Source organism: Coturnix japonica, chromosome 3 (assembly GCF_054131305.1).
Source record: "Coturnix japonica strain WE chromosome 3, WE-NBRP24, whole genome shotgun sequence".
NCBI lineage: Eukaryota > Metazoa > Chordata > Aves > Galliformes > Phasianidae > Coturnix > Coturnix japonica.
In genome coordinates, this window is record NC_140665.1 from 26,707,628 (window position 1) to 26,726,752 (window position 19,125).

The following is a 19,125-nucleotide window of genomic DNA, read 5'->3' on the forward strand; positions in this document are numbered from 1 at the left end:
CAGTTATTTCAGTGTTCAAGAAGAAACACAACACAATCACTACACCCACAGCGTATGGGATTCTCTCAGTCACATTAGTCATGGTAGCCCAGGCAGCCTGCTTCTGACACCAAGTGCCAGGGCTACCACAAGCACGTATAACAACCCTTCATAAGATCAGTCTTTCAGGGACAACATAGTTCACAGCTCTGAGAATCCTGAAGCTCACAGCTTGAACTCTTGTGAAGTTCCAGCACCTCTAATCTCTTCTTAGTGTCTTTGATACTGTTATAAATCTCCATCTTTGCTTAAACCTCAAATTCCCTAAAACATCTGGACTTCATACAATAAGCAGCAGCAAACAAAGTCCTATTTGTCTTCTCCATGCCTGTGGCATTAAGATACCTTCATCCATCCTTTCTCAGTTGCATCTTTCCCAATAAAAGAAGTTTAAAGCCTATCTGCTGTTAGACAGAAGATGTTTGAGAATCACCACTACTCTGTTCTTCATTTCACAGAATCACAGAATTACCCGGGTTGGAAGGGACCTCAAGGATCATGTAGTTCCAACCCCCCTGCCTAGCAGGGCCACCAAACATACACATTTACTAGATCAGGTTGCCCAGGGCCCCGTCCAACCTGGTCTTGAACACCTCCAAGGACGGGGCATCCACAACCTCACTGGGCAGCCTGTTCCAGGACCTAACCACCCTTCTAGTAAAGAACTTTCCCCTAACATTCAACCTAAATCTTCCCTCCTTCAACTTAAAACCATTTCCCCTAGTCCTGCTATTATCAGCCCTTTCGAAGAGTTTACTCCCCTCCTGGGAGTAAGTTCCCTTCAGGTACTGAAAGGCTGCAATGAGGTCACCCCGCAACCTTCTCTTCTCCAGGCTGAACAAACCCAACTCCCTCAGCCTGTCCTCATAGGGGAGGTGCTCCAGCCCCCTGATCATCTTTGTGGCCCTCCTCTGGACCCTTTCCAAAATCTCCATATCTTTTTTGTACTGAGGGCTCCACACCTGGACACAGTACTCCAGATGGGTATTTCCTCCAGTTCTATTCTACCTTCTCTGATACAGAGCAGCTCTTAGCTGTTTTCTTTGTTGTTGGCTTTTGACTATTTATTGAATCACTTGAAGCCTCAGTGCAGTTGGTAACAGTGGAACTAATAGCTCTTCAAGAAAACCTGTAGTAAGGAGAGTACTGGATTCTATAGCCATTGGTTCTGCCAGGTTTAGCATTCTTTACAATAAACAGAAAAACAGTTTATCCCTATATATCATCTAGTTTTTGACTGAGGGCGAGTCAGACTTGTTAGCCAGTGAATACTTGAAAGAAAATAAAAATACAGCCCTGAAGCAGAATCACTGACATAAACTCTTCTGCCTTATTAAATGGGTTTTTAAAAAAAAATACAATATTATTTTGAATTATTATTAACATGAAAACCCTTTAATTCTAACAAGCCTGAAAGGGGAATTATACTGTAAAGACAATGCTACTTTAGAGTACTTGGACTGTAGAAACAATTCAGGCACAGTGAATTTAATTCTAGAATATCCATGTTAATTTACCCCTATCTCACAAATGGTCTCACACAATCACCAGGTTCCTAAATGCAAAAATCCTCTCTGGAAAGCTTGTTTTTCATTTGTTTTTAAGCAACAGCCAGTACGCCTTTGAGTGTGTCCCAAGAGGTAGACTTGGGTTTCTTGTCCCCAAATGAAAGGACAGATTTAGCTGTTTCTGCAGGCATTTTCCACTCCTTTCCTCAGATTCATTGTGAGCTCTCCAGGGAGAAGACTACAAAACTAGATGAGGAAATCATGTGTGTAAGGATGTGATGGGGGAAGGGAGATGGAAGTTTCAGGGTATAAACTGTACTCCCCTCATTCCATGATGGCCACTGGTCAGATCCTGTGGGAGAATCAACAGGCTCAGAGCTGCAGTCAGACAAAGCAGTAGCTTAGGAGTAACTTCAGGTCCAGGCAGAAGAAATAAAATACAGCTCCAACAGAAGAACCCTGATAAGAAAAGAGTGTCAGCTACACAAAGTCAGGGTTATGATACTGGGACAGTTCCGAGTTCTTTGAATCTGACCCCAACAGAGAACACTGGAAAAGTTGGAAAGCTTGCTTATAAGTAGAGAGTGAAGGACCGAACATTCAGCACAGTCTTTAGGGAACAGTTGTAGCTGTGACGACATTATAAAAAGCTGTGGACATCCAGCCACAGATGTAGAGATAAAGTATTCATAGCATGCATTCTAATAATTTCTGTTTATACAGCTTAGACAAAAAGTAACTAAAACTAATTCCTTTTTGTGTGGGAATCTGCTCTGGTTTGACTCAAAGGTCATTTTTAAGTCTGTGTTCATTTACAGTGCTAGACAAATATTTGTCAAATATACAGGCTGCTGGTCTCATTTGAAAGATAAAGGTTATGGAGGAGGAGGGAAGGGGGGAAAGCCAGCCAGGACAGAACACAACACTGAATGAACCTTAAGAAAAAGCATCCATCTGCCAGAACAAGACACTCCTGCTGGCAGACACCGCCACCTTTTGGGGAACAGCTTGAGATGCCAAGCATAAAAGAGAGCGCTTCAACTTTCTTGTAAGTTTCCAGTCTTTGTTCTGTGTTCGCCTGAACATCAGTCTAATCGATTCAATTCTCAGCTAACATCCAACAGAGGAAAATTGATAAGAGGGACCCTGAAAGCTGCTGCTAGTTTCTTTTACAGTATATTTCCCCCAAAAAGATGTACTTTTACACTGTAGCCCATTCACTTCTATCGCTATTGCAATTATTTTTGAATCTCTTAGCCATCTTAACCAGACATGATAGAGAGGAAAATATCTCAGATAAAATTCCAGTTACAATTTCCAAGAAGATGAGCTACATTCAAGGTCCATGCCTCATTAGGGGAGGGCTGAGGAGGAAAGTGTTACACACTTTTGTGGTAGCAACCAGTCAGTTTGGTCTTAGTCACTGCAAATACACTTTCTCGTATCAAACCCTCAAGATGCTTTTCTAGTATCAGAATTGTAACAACTGATCTTAAGATATTTATTTCAGATTAACTTGGAGTGTCTTAGTAAAGGCCACTCCTAAAACTCTTGATACTGGAGTGGCTTCAAACTCAGTACCTCTGAATTAAGGATTGAGGCCATGATCATTTTCCACCCCCTACAGGCTCCTGAAATAGTACGTTCCTACCACCACAGGAAAACACTTCCTCAAGCATTTGTAGTATTTACCAAGAGATCTGAGAGAGGGAGGGCTGTGGAAGAACACGCGATGACTAGCTTTTAAAGACTAAAGCATGTTTTGTTGGAGACAGAAGTTCAGAACGCCCTTTCTGCTTGAACATCTTTGAAAGGCATCACAACATAGGTAAGCCGACAAGAATTAATCAGTTAATGTTCTTGTTCTCACCTTAGATCACCCAGGAGGACTAATTGTTTGCTAATGGTAATAAAGCACAAAACAAAAATCCTTCACAGTTGAATTAACAACTTCTGTCCTGAATTAGGCTGGATAACAAGTCTACCAACCTAACCCATTAGCACAGTCAAGTCTTGAATCCCGGGGGGTTGGACTCTATGATCTCTAAGGTCCCTTCCAGCCCGCACGAGACTGTGATATGCATATGATACTATGATCACAGCATCGATTTAGCCAAAGATAACTTTTTGTCCCAATGTCAGATAACTAAGATACTACCTGAAACACTAAAGTAGACATGATTTTAAATTGTATGTGATTAGTTAGGAGATTTAGGACGCTACATAATAAAACAGGGCAAGATTTCTTGTTGGTATTAAGGTTGGTGAATGTCAATATTCCTTTAAAAATAAATAAGAAAATCATTCTAATCCGGTCACTTGCCTCCTCACAACTCTGTTTTTGCTACATTAATGTGCATTTCCTGAAAGACTTTGTCTCTTCTCTAACCCACCATCAGCTTTCCTTATATGCAAAAGAGAGAGCGGGAGGAAGAAAAAGCCAACTAGTAGACAAACGTCTGCCCTCGGGATAAAATGACAGTAAAAAGTTTGAAATTAAATTAATTTAAATTAAATTAATTTCAAAACTTTCGAGTGTTTCTTCTAAAAAGTTAACCAACACTTCATTAACGATGTACAAGCAAAGGTCCGCTACAAAGCACAAACGGTTGCAAGGAAGACTAGGAGTGAGAAACACCTCTAAGCACCGTGCAGCAGTTGGTAGCCTCCATGAGAGGGCAGCCTTAGACTAGTAATTATCCACAGGGGAATTTATTGTTACGCCTGTCTCCGGCCTCATCTCACCCACACACATGTATCTAAGGAGGGTGGTTTTTAAGCAACATCATCCATCAAACAAACAACACTGGTCAACACTTATCACCTAACCTCTTGCAAGGCTGAAAGGGGAAGGAAATATTTCTCTTTTCCAGAAAGGGACAGCATTCTGCATAGGGATCTCAGTACAGGAGAAAATGTATAGTTAGGCACGTGCTCATCTTAAATAAATGATTAATTCTACAGCAGTCAACAGCAATTTCCCTTGCTTCTGAATTCACCAGCAGGAATATTGGTGTGAGAGGCAATTGCTGAGATTCTGCAAGACCAGTGCAGGGGGGAAAATGCAATTGATACAGCATTTTCATGTAAGGACAGAAGTTCTACCAGATTATTTTAAAGTCACTGTCAAACAGCTTTTCTATGCAAGCCCTATTGCCTGTTTTCACTTTTGTGCAGAAGCTTTACTGCTTAAATAACTGGAGATAGAAAACCAGAGCAGATCGGAGCCTTCATTGCTTTTCTTCAGACCCTTATTAAGACTATCAAGAGAAAGTCAACCTTAAATACAGTCTGATACTTCCCTTCTCATCAGTGAGCAGAGGCTTCTGGAAAGAAGGAAAGCTTTGCACAGAATTCTGTTGCTTCAGCATCTCTGTACTTTTAAGTCACCGTTTCAATAGTGATACCAGCAGCCTATTCTCCAGCTGATTGATGGTAGTTATAGGGTCCTGGAGAAACCTCATGTTTCATGTGGTTATTTGTGTGGACATTCATAAGGCAACCTGGTTGGAAATAACTCCCATGTAGTATTTATCTTTACTTAGACCAATGCTAAGCACACAAAATAGCACTCAGGGCAAGGGCAGCAGTAAAACAACTACAATTCTCTAGGCAGAGACCCAATCAATCCTTTAGGAGCACCAAAGGAACAGCTGAAGAAACGAAGATTGAAAGAGTAATTGTGAGCATGGATCTACTTTACACCACGAAAGTAACAGCATCTTGATTTATACACAATTGTCCTGATAGAGCTTTTCCATCCAGCTACACACAACCACACTTTGCCCTACAAGACACAGCTGCTGTTGCATTTCAGGTGGCAGAACACAGGTTTGTTTACTCCAATCACTGAATCTGCTCCTTCAACCAGAATGTCCCTCAGCATCTCAGAGATGCACCTCATCTCTGCTCATCAGCATCAAAGACAACTTCATGTGAATGCTTTGGAGAGAGACAGAGAAAAAAAATCATCAGTGGGAACTAAGCTGGTTAAGGAGGTCATGCCTTCTTCTCTCTAATAAAACTAACACACAAGGGCATCAGGGTTTTCAGATATTTCTGCAGTGTAAAGTTAAGTTAAAAGACTGAGAGGAAAAAAAGCAACACTGGATCTTTTGGAACACAACAGTAATAATACAATGGGAAAGATCTCTTAGCCAGAATGAGAAATTCTTATTTGAGATGTTAAGACTGTAAAAGAAAGCAAACAAGGCTCTATCTTCTCACTTTACTTAAGTACTCAAAAGAAAGCCCATTAAAACAAATAAACACCCTTCCAGCTTCCACTGCTGACAGACAGACAAAAGGGGAAACACTCAACTCTAAGATCTAAATCTTAAGTCTAAGTCACTAGTCAAGGTGAATATCCGAGATTTTTTGTGTCTGTAACGAGGCTCGACAGCTATAGTATCCCAACAGCCACTATAGTAGTGACATCCAAATAAGCAAGCTACAGCAACTTACCCAGCTACCACTGAGGTTAGCAAAATGGTTTTCTCTGCTTTCAGTGAAAGTTACCCTCACAGCTACAGCCTGGTCTGTCTTGCTGGTAAGGTCCCTAGAAGAATGTACCAATGCAGTTTCACAGTTTTCTTCACCAACAAGGAACTACAAGTCTCAAGAAATCACTCCTTTTCAGAAACCAAATAATCAGTAACACTGACCCAAGTTGTGCATTCCGGTTAGTTTTAAAGGAGGGCAATTCATAAAGTGCTAAGCGACTACAAATTCCTGAGTGTCAAATGAGAAGGCACCTACAAAGCATGAAGTTTGTTAGCCCCACCACGGCATTGCAGCCACTGGGTTTGTTTGTTTTAAAGAAAAGCCAAGAATGCAACACATACAGACACTGCACCCCTGCAGACAAGTTAAAAAATCCCTGCAGCACAAGACAAAACTACCCCTTGAACAACTAAAGCATAGACAAAAGGGAAAATCCAAGAACATTACAGTAACTTAAGCCAAATTGGTCCTGGAAAATACAAATAAAAATATTTAAGTAGTCTGGGATTATAGGGAGTAAACTCCTTTAAACGTGCTCAAGCCCACACCTGGCTGTGATCAACTACATCCCAGTTACAAGCACTTAACACAATCAGCCCGCACCCATCACTGCAGAGGGTGAGAACAAGTCGCACGTATGCTCAATCAACTCCTTTTCACTCCTTAGTTTTGTATATACAGGAGTCATTACCATAACTGTAACACAACACGGAGCCCATCTCATTCCACATAATCTACAAAGCAGTTTACATTGCTGAAAGCAACAGGAAGAACCTTTATCTGCGCTAAAGAAAAGCGTCTGAGAAAAGTGTTTAACTGAAGTCTCTCCTGAAAGTTTCCCCACCCCCAAACAAATAAAACAATACAAAAAACAGCTCTCAAAAGAAGCACGTGCAACTTACGTGGAAGCTGGCTGTTCACCTCTGCTAGCAAGCGTAGTAGCAGCCTTCAAACCTGTCCCAAAAGATTCAAAGCAAAAGCTCCCAGTCCAGAGCAACAGCAACCCATTTCACCGCCAGCAGAAAGACACCTATCCCTGCCGCAGGCAAACCCCCTTCTCATCGAAATCAGGTGTGCAGGAGCCCCTCCACCTGAGTTTGCAGGCGCTGAGTGGCTGGGCAGGGAGCACACCTGAGCACACAGGTGTTGCCCATCCACTACCACCACAGCGCTGTGAAAATAGTTCATTTTTCAGCTGTCCCATCTCACTCCCCTCATAATTGATTTGCAAATCACCCTTCCAAAATTACCCGTATCTTACCTGAGCAACGCGTCTTCCGGAATTCCGTAGCTAGAAATAAGGAAAATTAAGAGCACGCAAAACCACCTGCAGCATCCCCTCCCTTCGTTACAAAGAGCATCAGATTACTCACCCTTACGTTTTAACGAGGATCCCCAAGGTTTCTTTGTCCCATGTCGTTAGGGGCAGCGGGTAACTCCTCCTCACCCAGCGCTCCCTTTGCTCGCAGCCCGTCCCTAAGAGCAGCAATACCGCACCCCGATGGGGCCGGGCTTGGGTGAGGCTCCTGGCGTCTTCCCCACTGCCGTGCTGGGATGGGGTGCCCTGCCTGTCCCGGGACCGCCGGAGCTCGCATGCCCGTTGGGGAACTGCTCTGTCACCTCCCCTCCTCTCTGCCTGCTGAGGCAACGTGAGCAAGTGCAGGGCTCGCACAGTTCCTCTGCTCAACGTCGCCGGTAACGTTCGGTGTAATGTGGTTTTAATTTTGCTCAGCGGAGGCAATGAAAGCACGCAGTCTTACCGCTGTGTTTCCCTTCTTTCTGCTGGGGGTTATCTGACCTGCTGAACTTTGCCTCGTTGGCATTCAAAGTAGTGGATTGTTTTCAGACACGATTTTCTCTGCTGCACTCCGAGTCTCCTTTTCCTCTCTCTTCTTTGCTTTTTGTTGCAACGAATGAAGAAGTAGAGGAAGGTTTGGATCACGTTTACTAAACCTACGTACGTGGAAGAGCTCGTTTAAGTTTAAAACATAAATCTGAGGTCTGAAGGCACAAATTAACAGAGAAGAGCCCTTTCGCAGCACAGCTGACCTTGCAGCCATCTAAAACACCTCAGCTGTGATCTTTAGAAAAAGCTCTTAGCTATAAAACCCTCAAAGGAGTTTGTTAAATATGAATTAGGTTTGCTTACCTAGTAGGGTGATACCTAACCGAGGTTTGCTCTTTCATTTGGTTCAGCCACCCTCATTAGAGGAGAATAAGAAAATTAAATGATGTGAAACATAGTTTTGACTAGTAGGACAATTAGCAAATGTTTTGTTTTGTCACGTTAGTGATGCCCAGCTCAGGTCCCCATAGAACACCTGTTAGATGCCAGATGTATAAATATGTATAATATCACACCATTATTTATAATCTTTTTAATTTGGTGCTCTTCGTGGGGGGCTTCTGAAACCTTGGACTAGTATTTGTTCTATGACCCTGAAGGTTAAGAAAGCTTTCTTTGCCTACTGGTTCAAGAACTACTTTGCTGGTTCTTGAAACCAAACCAGCTGTAAAATACTGCCTGCTTCTAGGTTAAAAATAGTTGAAACCACCAAGTTTCCTGTGGTTGCACATAAAACCATACAGTTTGTGATGAGTGCCTGCTGCTGTAAAGACATGGGCAGCCATCTGGGTGACATTCTTAAGATTTCAGTGAGAAAAATACAGATTTGAAAGCAGCTTATTTACTGTTTTCACTCGCAGGTGACTTGGAATATAAAGTCTAATTGCCAACTTCCACAGAAATCCTAAAGCAGATGGAGGGACCACTTCTGCTGGAAGTAGAGGAACTGTAGCTTATCAAAGCTTTCCTTCATTTATTTTTGATTGTTCTAGTTGTCTAAATCTGTGTATGTTGGTGATATCTATAGAGAGCAACCTCACTTTACTTGGTCAGATTTCCTTTCATGGAGATTGTGCCATAGCTCATCTCAGTCTTCTGCAGACTTTTGCCTAAATGTCAATTGGACATTCCTTGTAATCCTTCACAGCTTCAGAAATACAGAAGCTGTGGAAGTGCAAGAAGACCCTGTGTTTTATGCTTATGATGATTTTTCACCTTTTCTTAGTTAGAAATATCTCATTCTATATGATTAAAGTAGCATTGAAAAAGTCTCATCTCAGTAGGCGAAATGCCTTTTTATTGGGGCTATATTTGGTATCATATCACTGTGAAGACTTCAGAAATCACACCACCTCGATTACAAATAAGGTATGTGTCTGCCAGTGCTTGCTGGTTTATTGCTGATTGAAGCTGTGTGTACTACAGAGAGTGCCACGGCACAGAGGGGAATATTTCTATCCCAGAAGCAGAGAAAGCCTCAACCCAAAGCAAGGTATGTGCCCAGCATATGGCAATGAACTTATAGCAGTATTAAACTATCCTGAGTATTTTTCCACAGCTAATGAATCTAGCTCTGAAGCTTCCGTACAAAAACACATATATAGGTAGACAGATAAACCCAAGCCACTATGTTAAGCCAAGGAGGAGAGGAAAAAAAACACGTTCAAAAGAGATTTTATTCATATAGACAAATGCCCCTGAATGATACCAAACACATTGGTGAAACAATGTGATGTCAAAGGATGTCATCCAGTTCCAGTTTTCTTCAGGATATCAGTTAGTTTTGTGTAACTATTGATTGGTGTGGATAACAAAAAAGCAGTAAGATCAGGGGCAGAAAAATGAACAATGTGCCACCTCTTTTAAGGGCATATTTTTCCTAGATTTTTAATCCTGGAAAATCCCTTTGAGAATGAAAAAGAACACAATAGCAAAAGAGAACTGGTAATGGTTTTGGAAAAAGTAAAAGACCAGGTCTTTTGCTATGTAAATAATGTACATAAAGATGAAGGAGTATAAGAACAAAACAGTTTGGTTCGGAGGCAGGAGCCGATCTTGGAGTCCTTGGCTAAACTGTGAAAAGAAAAGATATACGTTATGTCATATGACTGTGATCCACTCACACCCAGTCTACGTGCTTCCTTGAGCACACCTGACCCACTGGCATGTTTAGTTCATAAGAAATAATTGTGAGGTTAGGCAGCACGTGAACTGAGACCGAATCAGCTATTCTGTTAAAAAACAGATATTACATTCCCACCTATATCCATAACACAGACTAAGTTTTCTCTCTCTGAAGTAAATGTTAAGCGAACTCACTTATAGGAAGAGTCTGCAAGTACACAGAGTAGTTCATGTGAGGTAAGTGCACACCCAGGGTAAGACCTTTTGCATCCATCTCTGTACCTGTGGAACAAACTGTAACCAGTGCTTCTTTACTGCATGGTCATTTTCAAACATTTACACAGGCTCGTGGGCAAAATTTCAGGCCTTTTCTGAAAAGAATCCAATAGCTGAGATGTTTAGTCCAGATGCATGTAATTTAACCAAGTGTATTTCTCTTAATTGACATTAGAAATCTTCAGGGCTTCTATGGAGTTGACCAGAGTGCCATCCTTGCACATGATCTGAGCTATGTACAACATAAGTGCTATGAATACTGCATAAAACATCCTTCCACTCTATCCAGAGCATGCAAGTGAAGTCAAATATACAAGCACCTCTGAAATATATCTGATTTAAATTCAGATACTCTGTTTATTCTCTAACTCGATCCAATGACAATTGCAGGCTTATCAGGGAAAGTTCTGACAAGCAGGTTTTGTAGCTGTCCTGTTTGATAAACTGCAAGTTGTCTCTTTTGGACTGGGCTGCTGTTAACAACAGATTAAATACTGAGCATATGATAACTTCAGCTACTTCTGTAAAAAGCAGTCTTGCAAAACTGATTAGTTGTATTGCTTTGATAGATTATTTCATCCATGCATTTACTCATGCATTTCCTATCTGAATCATCCAAATGTAACTCAGGAAACTGATCATACTGTAGAGGCAGGAAACTTCTACACTGACTAATGTGGCATTCAGATCAAGTCCTCTGTCATTCAAGGGGAAAGTGTAAGAAAAAAATGTGTTTGTGGATCCTTACCTCATGAAGTTAACCTGTGAGTTAGCTGTTCTTTAATACATTTTATTGTAGTGAATGTTCTAGGGAGAAAAACCCATCTCCGTAATTACATGTACAAGCTCTAAGAATCACCTTCTGAAGTTTAACTTTAAAAGAAGTCACAATACTACACAACACACAAAAGAATAAAACCTTACAAAGTGCTTAACACAGAAATGTTTCAAATCTCTACTGGGTTCCACCGTCTCTCTTATTCCTACTTAACTGCTCATTTAACTACCTGTTGACGAATCCGCGTCATTCTCTCCTCATGAAGCCTTTGTTTGTCACTATCCTCAAGTTCATATTTCTGTCCAGCCAGCATAAAATTACACCACATCCTCTGAAGTTCAATGTCAGCAGCTGTGACCTGCATGCAGCAAAGCTCTTTCTGCTCTTCCACATTGGTGGATACTTCAGACTGCAAAGCACTGGTTCTTCCCGTCACATCCAAGTGTGCCATGTGACTCCTAGCATCCGTGTTCTCAGTTGTATAGTCCGAGACGAAATACGATGTTGGTATGTCTCTCATGGCTCCCTGCTAGAGATTGGAGAGAGAGTTGTTAAATTCATTTTCAAAGTGATAGAAATGCAAATGGAACAGGTTCATCTAAGCTTGACTATTTGTTCAAGGGATTATTCATACTTTCCTGTAATGATTCACCAATTCTCTTATATCCCTCATTTTTCTAATTTCCATTATTTCTAAATTTAATCATCAGATTTTGAAAAGAAATCTTGCATTGAAAGTTGCCCTACAAAACATGAAATATCCCCCCTATCAAAACAGTCTCATTTGAACTTTTACAGAACTTTCAAAAACTATTTAATTAGACCCTCTGTGGCCTTAATCAAACACTACAACCCTTTTAACCAAGTAGAAGGATCTCACAACTCGTGAAATTGATATAATGCACTAAAATCTGAGCTACTGGAGTTCTTTTTCTCTCAGAAGAAACTCAGATTTCTCATGATCCTCACACACCTTTGCAGACAGTTTCCTGGCTGATCTACGTCCTCCATGATTCACTGTAGTTTTACATCTGGAAGAACTGAATTTTCCACATACCATCTTTACTTGTTGCTGCCTCTTGTTGTCATTATTCTGGGTTTCCTGTAATGTAAGCTCAATATCTTTCTCTAGATTGTCCATCGCTCTTTGGAATGAATATCTTAATTCCTTTAGACTGTTGGATTCTTTCAAATCACCTTGCATTTCCTGGTCTTTAGCAAACAGAGATCCTTTCTGAATGTGAGGGGACTTCTGCCAACATCAAAACGTCTCCAGGGATGTTCTGGAACAGAATGGGAATATGTATGAAGCAGGTGACTTGTATGTAACAAAGGGTGTGATTCTGAGTTCAATTTGGGAACATACATTTAGGGCGTATAGTTAGGGATCATATATAAAAGTGTCAAGAAGCCTAACTTGATTTTTTTTTTTTTTGCCTAGATGGGGATGAAAACAAAAATCACTATATGTAGTGATGCAGGTACATCTTCTGGAAATCTCCTCCCTAGTCTTTTTAAGATTTGTCAGTAATTCTCTTCACAGTACTGTTCAACACATGGAAAAGTCTACCCTGATCTAGAGGGATTCTTACTGTTTTCTGCATAGGCAGAATCGCAACCTGTAGGGCTACAGCAAGTCATTAGTTAGAATTGCCAATACCATTCTTTTACTTAACTGGAGCTAGGCAGAAAATTCAGCATGCCAACTAAGAATTCAGCTTCTTGCTTCCAGTCTCACAGTATTTGCTGCACTTTATAAAAGGGGATACAAAGCATAAATTTCATATCTGATAAAAGACTGAGGCAAGTAGGGCAATTATTTTGTTACTGAGTTTGAGGAAGAGGAGCAAAAGAAGAAGAAAGAAAATGATCTGAGTATCATGGGGAACTGATATCCAAAGACAAGCGACAGGTTAACACAAGACAATTACCTTCTCTTCACAAGATTCCCATATAGAAAACTTGAAACTAGCTGTCCCAGTTCAAAGGAGACTATGATCACAGGAGATCCTGCTCTTGGCTGACTTCATAACATCCCTGTTGCCATAACAAACTTGGGGGTTCTGTTGGCAAGGCCATACTCTGTCACAATCCTTGTTCTAAGGTCAAGGCAACACCCAGGCTCTTAAGTGGGACTGAGCATAACTCCTTCTGATAGAGATCACAGACCATCTTATGTTATGTTGCTACAGTTATCTTCATTAGTTATCTCTGTGTCATGGTGAAGAATTGCTAGAATTTGGGGACTCCCAGAATGTTTCAGTGCCCAATCTAACTAGTTCCTTTTGGGAAACAGGTTTATTGGGTCAGGACAGATGGCACTGCAAACTTTAAGGGGCTGTGTGCTAGTGAGATCCTCAGTCTGCTCCATAAGGTCCTGGGCACAACACAGAATATTTGAAATGTTTCTGCACCAATGTATGCAGCAAGATGAATGTATAAGAGGAGCTAGAAGTCTTGTCTCAATCCCAGACATACAGCATCAATGCAATAAGCAAAACCTGGTGGCAAGAGCGGTTCTGTGCACGAGGTAGGGGCTGGGTTGTATGGACCTTGCAGTTGGCAGTGACATGGATGAGAGTCTGTGGATAAGGATTAGGGGACAAGGAAAGAAAGTAGATGAGGTCTAGAGGAGGTGGAGTCAAACTCCACCCCTTCCGGGAGCACAGCTAAATTACTCTCACCTGTGCTCCCACAGCTGACCCAACACTTGCCTCAGCTGATTAATCAGAGGTTCAGGCTGTGATTTCCAATTTCCCATACACCTGCTATTCTGACAGCTGTGCTGGTGGAGAAGTTTATAGAATAAATGGATGACAGTACTGTTCAGTTTTCATTGGGAACAGCTGAAGGAACCTTTAAAGAAAATGGATTTGGAACATTCAAATTGATTGAATGAAATTGTAGCTTTTTACAAATATCATGCTTTATCATTCTGACAATGTGCATCCCAAAGGCATAGAAAAAGTTGGTAAATACTGAGAAACACTATCCAAATTCCTAATAGCAAGGAAATATTTTTGTTTACTACACTACTAAAACTGGAAAATAGGAACTGTAGGTTTTAAGATAGTTCTCAATTGTTATTAACCCAGTGCTTACAGTAAAGTATCTGGGTATTACCAGAGCTCTATGTGGTTCCAAGAAATATAAAAAGCATGGTTAGATGGAAATAACAAGTGGGCCATTAAGATCTATGATAGTAGACATTTGGAAAAAAAATTTAAAATTTATAAGACTCTGATTTTTACCATTTCAAGTAGCAGAAAAGGAATCCATTGTGCAGTACTTCTGCTTAGAAAACTTAGTTTATGCACTGAGGAAGGAAGGAGATGGAAATATCCTTGCTTGGGAAGCCTTCTCCGGTGGTTTAAAATTAGGCAGGTACCAGACATGCAGGTAGCAATCTAACCTGTGAGATGTCACCATAGAGCGTGATTTGCCATAATTTGTTCTCCTCCTACCCTAGGGAGCAGCTCACAGTTACAGCTGTATGTAGAAGTGCCCCCACACTAATAGCACTCAGACTAAATGTCAGCCTAGTTACTCATTCTGCTCTTTCCCATTCACTATGGTCTGAACGCTCTTGATATTAACGTTCAAAATACGATTCTCAGTTAACAGCAATCCTCCTTCAAAACAGTTATTACTTCAAAGAGAAAATAAATGAATAGATAAAGTTATCAAGTCTTGCAGACAATGTTTTTTCATGGTTTATTTTATTAAGATCTACTATTCTAATAAATTTTTTAGAACAGTGCTTTCCTTTTCCAGAAGAACCTCACCGAGGTTGTTCACCAATGATATGTCTGCCTTGATGTAAACATATAGAAGAGTCCCTTCTTCCCGTAATTAAAATACATACCTAAGTCAGATTCAGATAAAAGACCAAGTGGTTCCTGGCACTGCTCTTCTTCTGTATATGGTGCATGTTATTTATTTACTTTACATTACTTCTTTTTCTCAAAAAGGAAATAGAATTATAGTGAGGGCATTAGAAGCCAAACAATGATTCTTAGTCTGGTGGGTGAAAGTTGATAATTTAGAGGACACATATAAAAAGCAATCTGGGAGATGATGCTTGTATTAGAAAAGCAAGGCAAAAAAGAAGGTGTGAATCCTTGGAGGAAAAAGATACACAAGAGGAAGAAAATGAAATACAAGAACAGAATATAGAAAGGGAGCTAGCAAGTTGCTTTACACGGCAGTTACTCATGAAAAACAAAACAGATTAGTATTACGAAGACTGAACTCCCTCATGGACTGAGGGAGGAACAAAGAACAATAGGTGACTCAGAGAGAAGCAAAAGAGTAAAGAAATATTAACTGAATATAGACACTCTTGATATCAAAGGCAGTCTCTGTCTTCAGTGTGCATTTGTGCACACTGCATGGGTGAAAAGGCAACGCAGCTCTATCTCAAGGCACGCATCCTCTTGGCAGAGCATAATGATGGTAACGCCACGTCTCTCAGCTCCCTTCATGTTCTCCCAGCAAGTTAGACACATCCTAGAGAACATTTGTCTTTTGGGAACTTACACTTACTGAAACACTTATCAATAAACATGGGAATATCCATCCACCCTCTGCAGATGGCTCAGGGTCTGCATAATCAGTCCTTAATATAACACCTGCTGAGGTTTTCCACCAGCACAATTTACCATTATCATCCAGAATATGAGCCTCCTTTTCCCTGAAGGCAAATACCTACAGATTCTCTGTCAGCTAAAATCTCTAAGGAAACTGCCTATGCACACACTTTCTTCAAGAAGCAACTCCCAGAGTTTCTGTTTCAAACCTTCTCCAAAGCTCCTAACAGCTGCTCCTCTATTCTTCACAGGGGGGAGGTCTCCAGCTAGAAAGAATTTGACCCCAGCCTTCAGTTTGGCTGCTGCTCCTTCAAGCAGTCATCCATCTCTTTAAGTAGCAACATCACACAACAGTGGAAAGGTCCTATTACAGCCCAGACAGTAGAACTCAAGAATGATGCTGATCATCATATGCAGTCAAGCTTCCTTTACCCTGAAATTTTAATGAGACCAGTACGAGGAAAAGAAGACTTATGGGATAAAGAAGTTAAGTGCTGTATCATCCCAAAGTGGCTTGCTGAAGTTGTCCTTCTTGATCCCAAACTACCAAGGCAACATAATAACAGCAAAGAAAATGCATCACTCTGACATAAGGCTTGGCAAACTATTCTGGAGGTAGTCCAGGAATGGTGAATGGGCTTGAACAGTCAGAGATGTATCAGCATGAAGAGATTGAGCTGCACAGACAAAAAACTCCAGGGAAGTGCCTGTCTCTGATCCAGTTTCACAAATACATAAAACTATGAGACAGAGCATAGACAACACTGAATTGTCTCATGGGGCTTTTTTTGTCTCCAGTCAAACAGCAATTATATTACTCTAGAGTAGATGTGTAACAGGACAGGAACAAACTAATGGAGACTTTTCTCCATTACTGAATTCTCTGCAAAAACACTCTACATTCAAAAGGGTAATGGGGCTGTAGGTGTGTAAACAATATGCCAAGTTATTTTTTATATTGCCTACATCACCATAATACGTTATGAATATACAGCAATATGACTTCATTCACTAGATGAGGAAAGTTCCTAAGATTTCTCCTACACATAATTTAACAAGAGAATTAGACAAGGTTCCCTCTCCCTCTCCTATAGACACTAAAGATGAATCATCTCATCTAGAGCATGAAAAGGAAATGGAAACCCACAAAAACGAGTCTTGGTAAGATAGCAGAGAGCATCTGCTGCAGCACTGGGCCATGTGGCCTCCAACTCACTAGGTGAACAGGATATTTGGTGTTTGTAGACAAGGTGAACGTGAGTCAGCAATGTGTCTACAGGGATGAGAGTCAATGGCATACTGGACTTCATTAACAAAAACATTGCCAGCAGGTCGAAGGAAGTGCTTATTGCCTCTACTCAGTGCATGTGAGATCACATCTGAAGCACTGTACTCAGTTTGAACTCCACAGAACACAAAAGACATTGATAAGCAGAAGTAAGTCCAGCAGGAGACTGGAAAGCACAAAGAAGAGAATAGTTTGGGAGGAGGGGGATAATATGGGGCCGTGGGGGGGGGAAGAGAGACCTTCAGTCTTAACTACCTAATATACAGCTGTGAAAAGGACAAGCAAGGTTCTTCTTAGAGGCATGCAGGAAAAGGTCAGGAGGCTATGGGTACAGGCTGTAGCCAGAGAAATTCTGATCAGATACAAGCAAAGCTTCTTCACATTAAGAATGGTTCTGGAGCTGGTGCCAGATAAGCCAAATATCTCTTGTGAACACAGGCTCACAGCATCTTGCAGGAGACAATAGCAGTTTCAATTCCTTGTATGGGGAAGCATCTAGCTGAGCTTCAGGCACCACTTCTCTATGAAGGGAGTTACCTTCAACCCACTAGTTAAAAACAGCTCACTTGTGTGTGTCTGTCAGCAGTTCCATGCTGGCTGGCTGCTTTAATGGCAGTGCTTGCTGCAGGAACTCTGTTGGGAGCTGCATTTCTGGTTCAGGATGTGGGAGCATGTGGGCTGCTGACGTGTGACTGAATGGAGGAGAGGCACGAAGTTTGTGGGTGCAGCAGGCTCATATACAGAGCTGAGAAGCCAGTCTGTAGGAGTGAAGAAACACTGTAGGATGTCTATTACTGTGTATATGTGCTTTTTTCTCCAGGAAGGAGTCAAACACACCCGGCAACTTAGTGTGTCACAAATAAGATTTGAAAATCTTGTGTATTTTAACCACCTATCGTGGTGAAAGGAGAAGAAGAAAGTGTATTTATGTTACTGTGAAGATCAGAGGATCTGAGGAGTATTTGATAAATATAAGGAAAAAAAACATCTTTATCCATAGTACCACAGCCATCTCAGATAGTGCTTCTTTTTATGTAAATCCCGGTATTTCCTTCAAATCAGCCAAGTAGGAATGGGAAAAATCTTTCCCACAAATAACAGCTCTTGACATTAGTGCCAGTTTGGTGACAAATGTCAGATCAGATCATAGACATGTGACATGTTAGCTTCATGTTTAAGATTTCAGAAAGTAAAGCTTTATCTGCCGGTCTGAGGGACCTGGAATAACTTTTTGTCTCCCGAAGATCACAGAAGATGATATTATAGCTGGCAAGGATGTGGTGGGATAAAGAAACACATTTTAAGAGATAATAAAGTGTAAAAAGAATTGGAGGAGGACATCTATGAAGCACATGGATAGTCAGCCACAAATCAATAAGAGCAGGAAACAGAAAGTTGGGCAGAACACATAAGGAAGTAAGATAAGGAAGTAGCATACCTGGCCCCATTGCTAAATGCTTCTGCATTTTGCAAATATCTCTTTCTATCAGGACACAGTCTTCAGAAATCCTCTCAGCCCATGTGAAATTTGATTGGGCAACATACCAACAGCACAAACATATTCCCAGACAATGCCAAAATACTCTCACTTGGGCAGTTCAAGTAGACAAATTAGGTTATTAAAGTGCGATGAGTTCCAGCCTGAAGAAGGAAGGTTAAAAGTTCAGAAGAAAAAGATACTAAAACTGAAAATGATAATAAGACAGAGGACTTCCTTGCTTACCTATGAGTGAAACCCAGCTCCAGCCACAGACTTCATGCCCATTGGCTTTGCATAAAAAAAAACAGATAGGAATGAGACTGTAGGTCCCAGCTGGAATAGGATAGAAGTATCATCTCCTTTATATCAGTAGTCCAGCTGTCAACACATTGACAATACAATATTTTACTTTTCACAGTTCTGAGTAACATAGCTGCAGGAGAGTCATCTTACCTTCATACCCTCTGTTACTCTGACAAGAACTTTTACTTTCTGGCTTGCCCCAAATACCCGCAGACATCCCTATAAGCCAATGCAGTCCCTATGAGTACAACAGCCTTCAGAAATGATTTTTTTCCTGCTGAACTCATGTCAGGAATGTTTAGGAAAAAAATATGTTTTTCCATGGTAAAATTGTTCAATTCTGATTCCATTCAATGCCTATATTATCCCTGAGCCTAGCTCTTAGATTTGA

The 19,125-nt window shown here is 41.0% G+C and overlaps 1 protein-coding gene and 1 long non-coding RNA gene across 4 annotated transcripts in view; both read right to left on the reverse strand.

Moving 5' to 3' along the window:
• Positions 1–7,845, reverse strand: part of LOC107311163 (uncharacterized) — a 68,840-nt gene extending 60,995 nt beyond the window's left edge. For all 3 annotated transcript variants that reach the window (XR_014944630.1, XR_014944628.1, XR_014944629.1), the window contains exon 1: positions 7,424–7,845. This is a non-coding gene — a long non-coding RNA (uncharacterized LOC107311163). The remainder of the gene's footprint in view (positions 1–7,423) is intronic.
• A 1,709-nt stretch (positions 7,846–9,554) lies between these two features.
• TMEM247 (transmembrane protein 247) lies at positions 9,555–13,138 on the reverse strand. The gene is given in 4 exon segments (XM_015857550.3): positions 9,555–9,969; positions 11,304–11,603; positions 12,132–12,357; positions 13,006–13,138. Coding segments are annotated over 3 exon segments (693 nt in total). The 5' UTR covers positions 12,279–12,357; positions 13,006–13,138; the 3' UTR covers positions 9,555–9,723.
• Between the last annotated feature and the right edge of the window lie 5,987 nt (positions 13,139–19,125).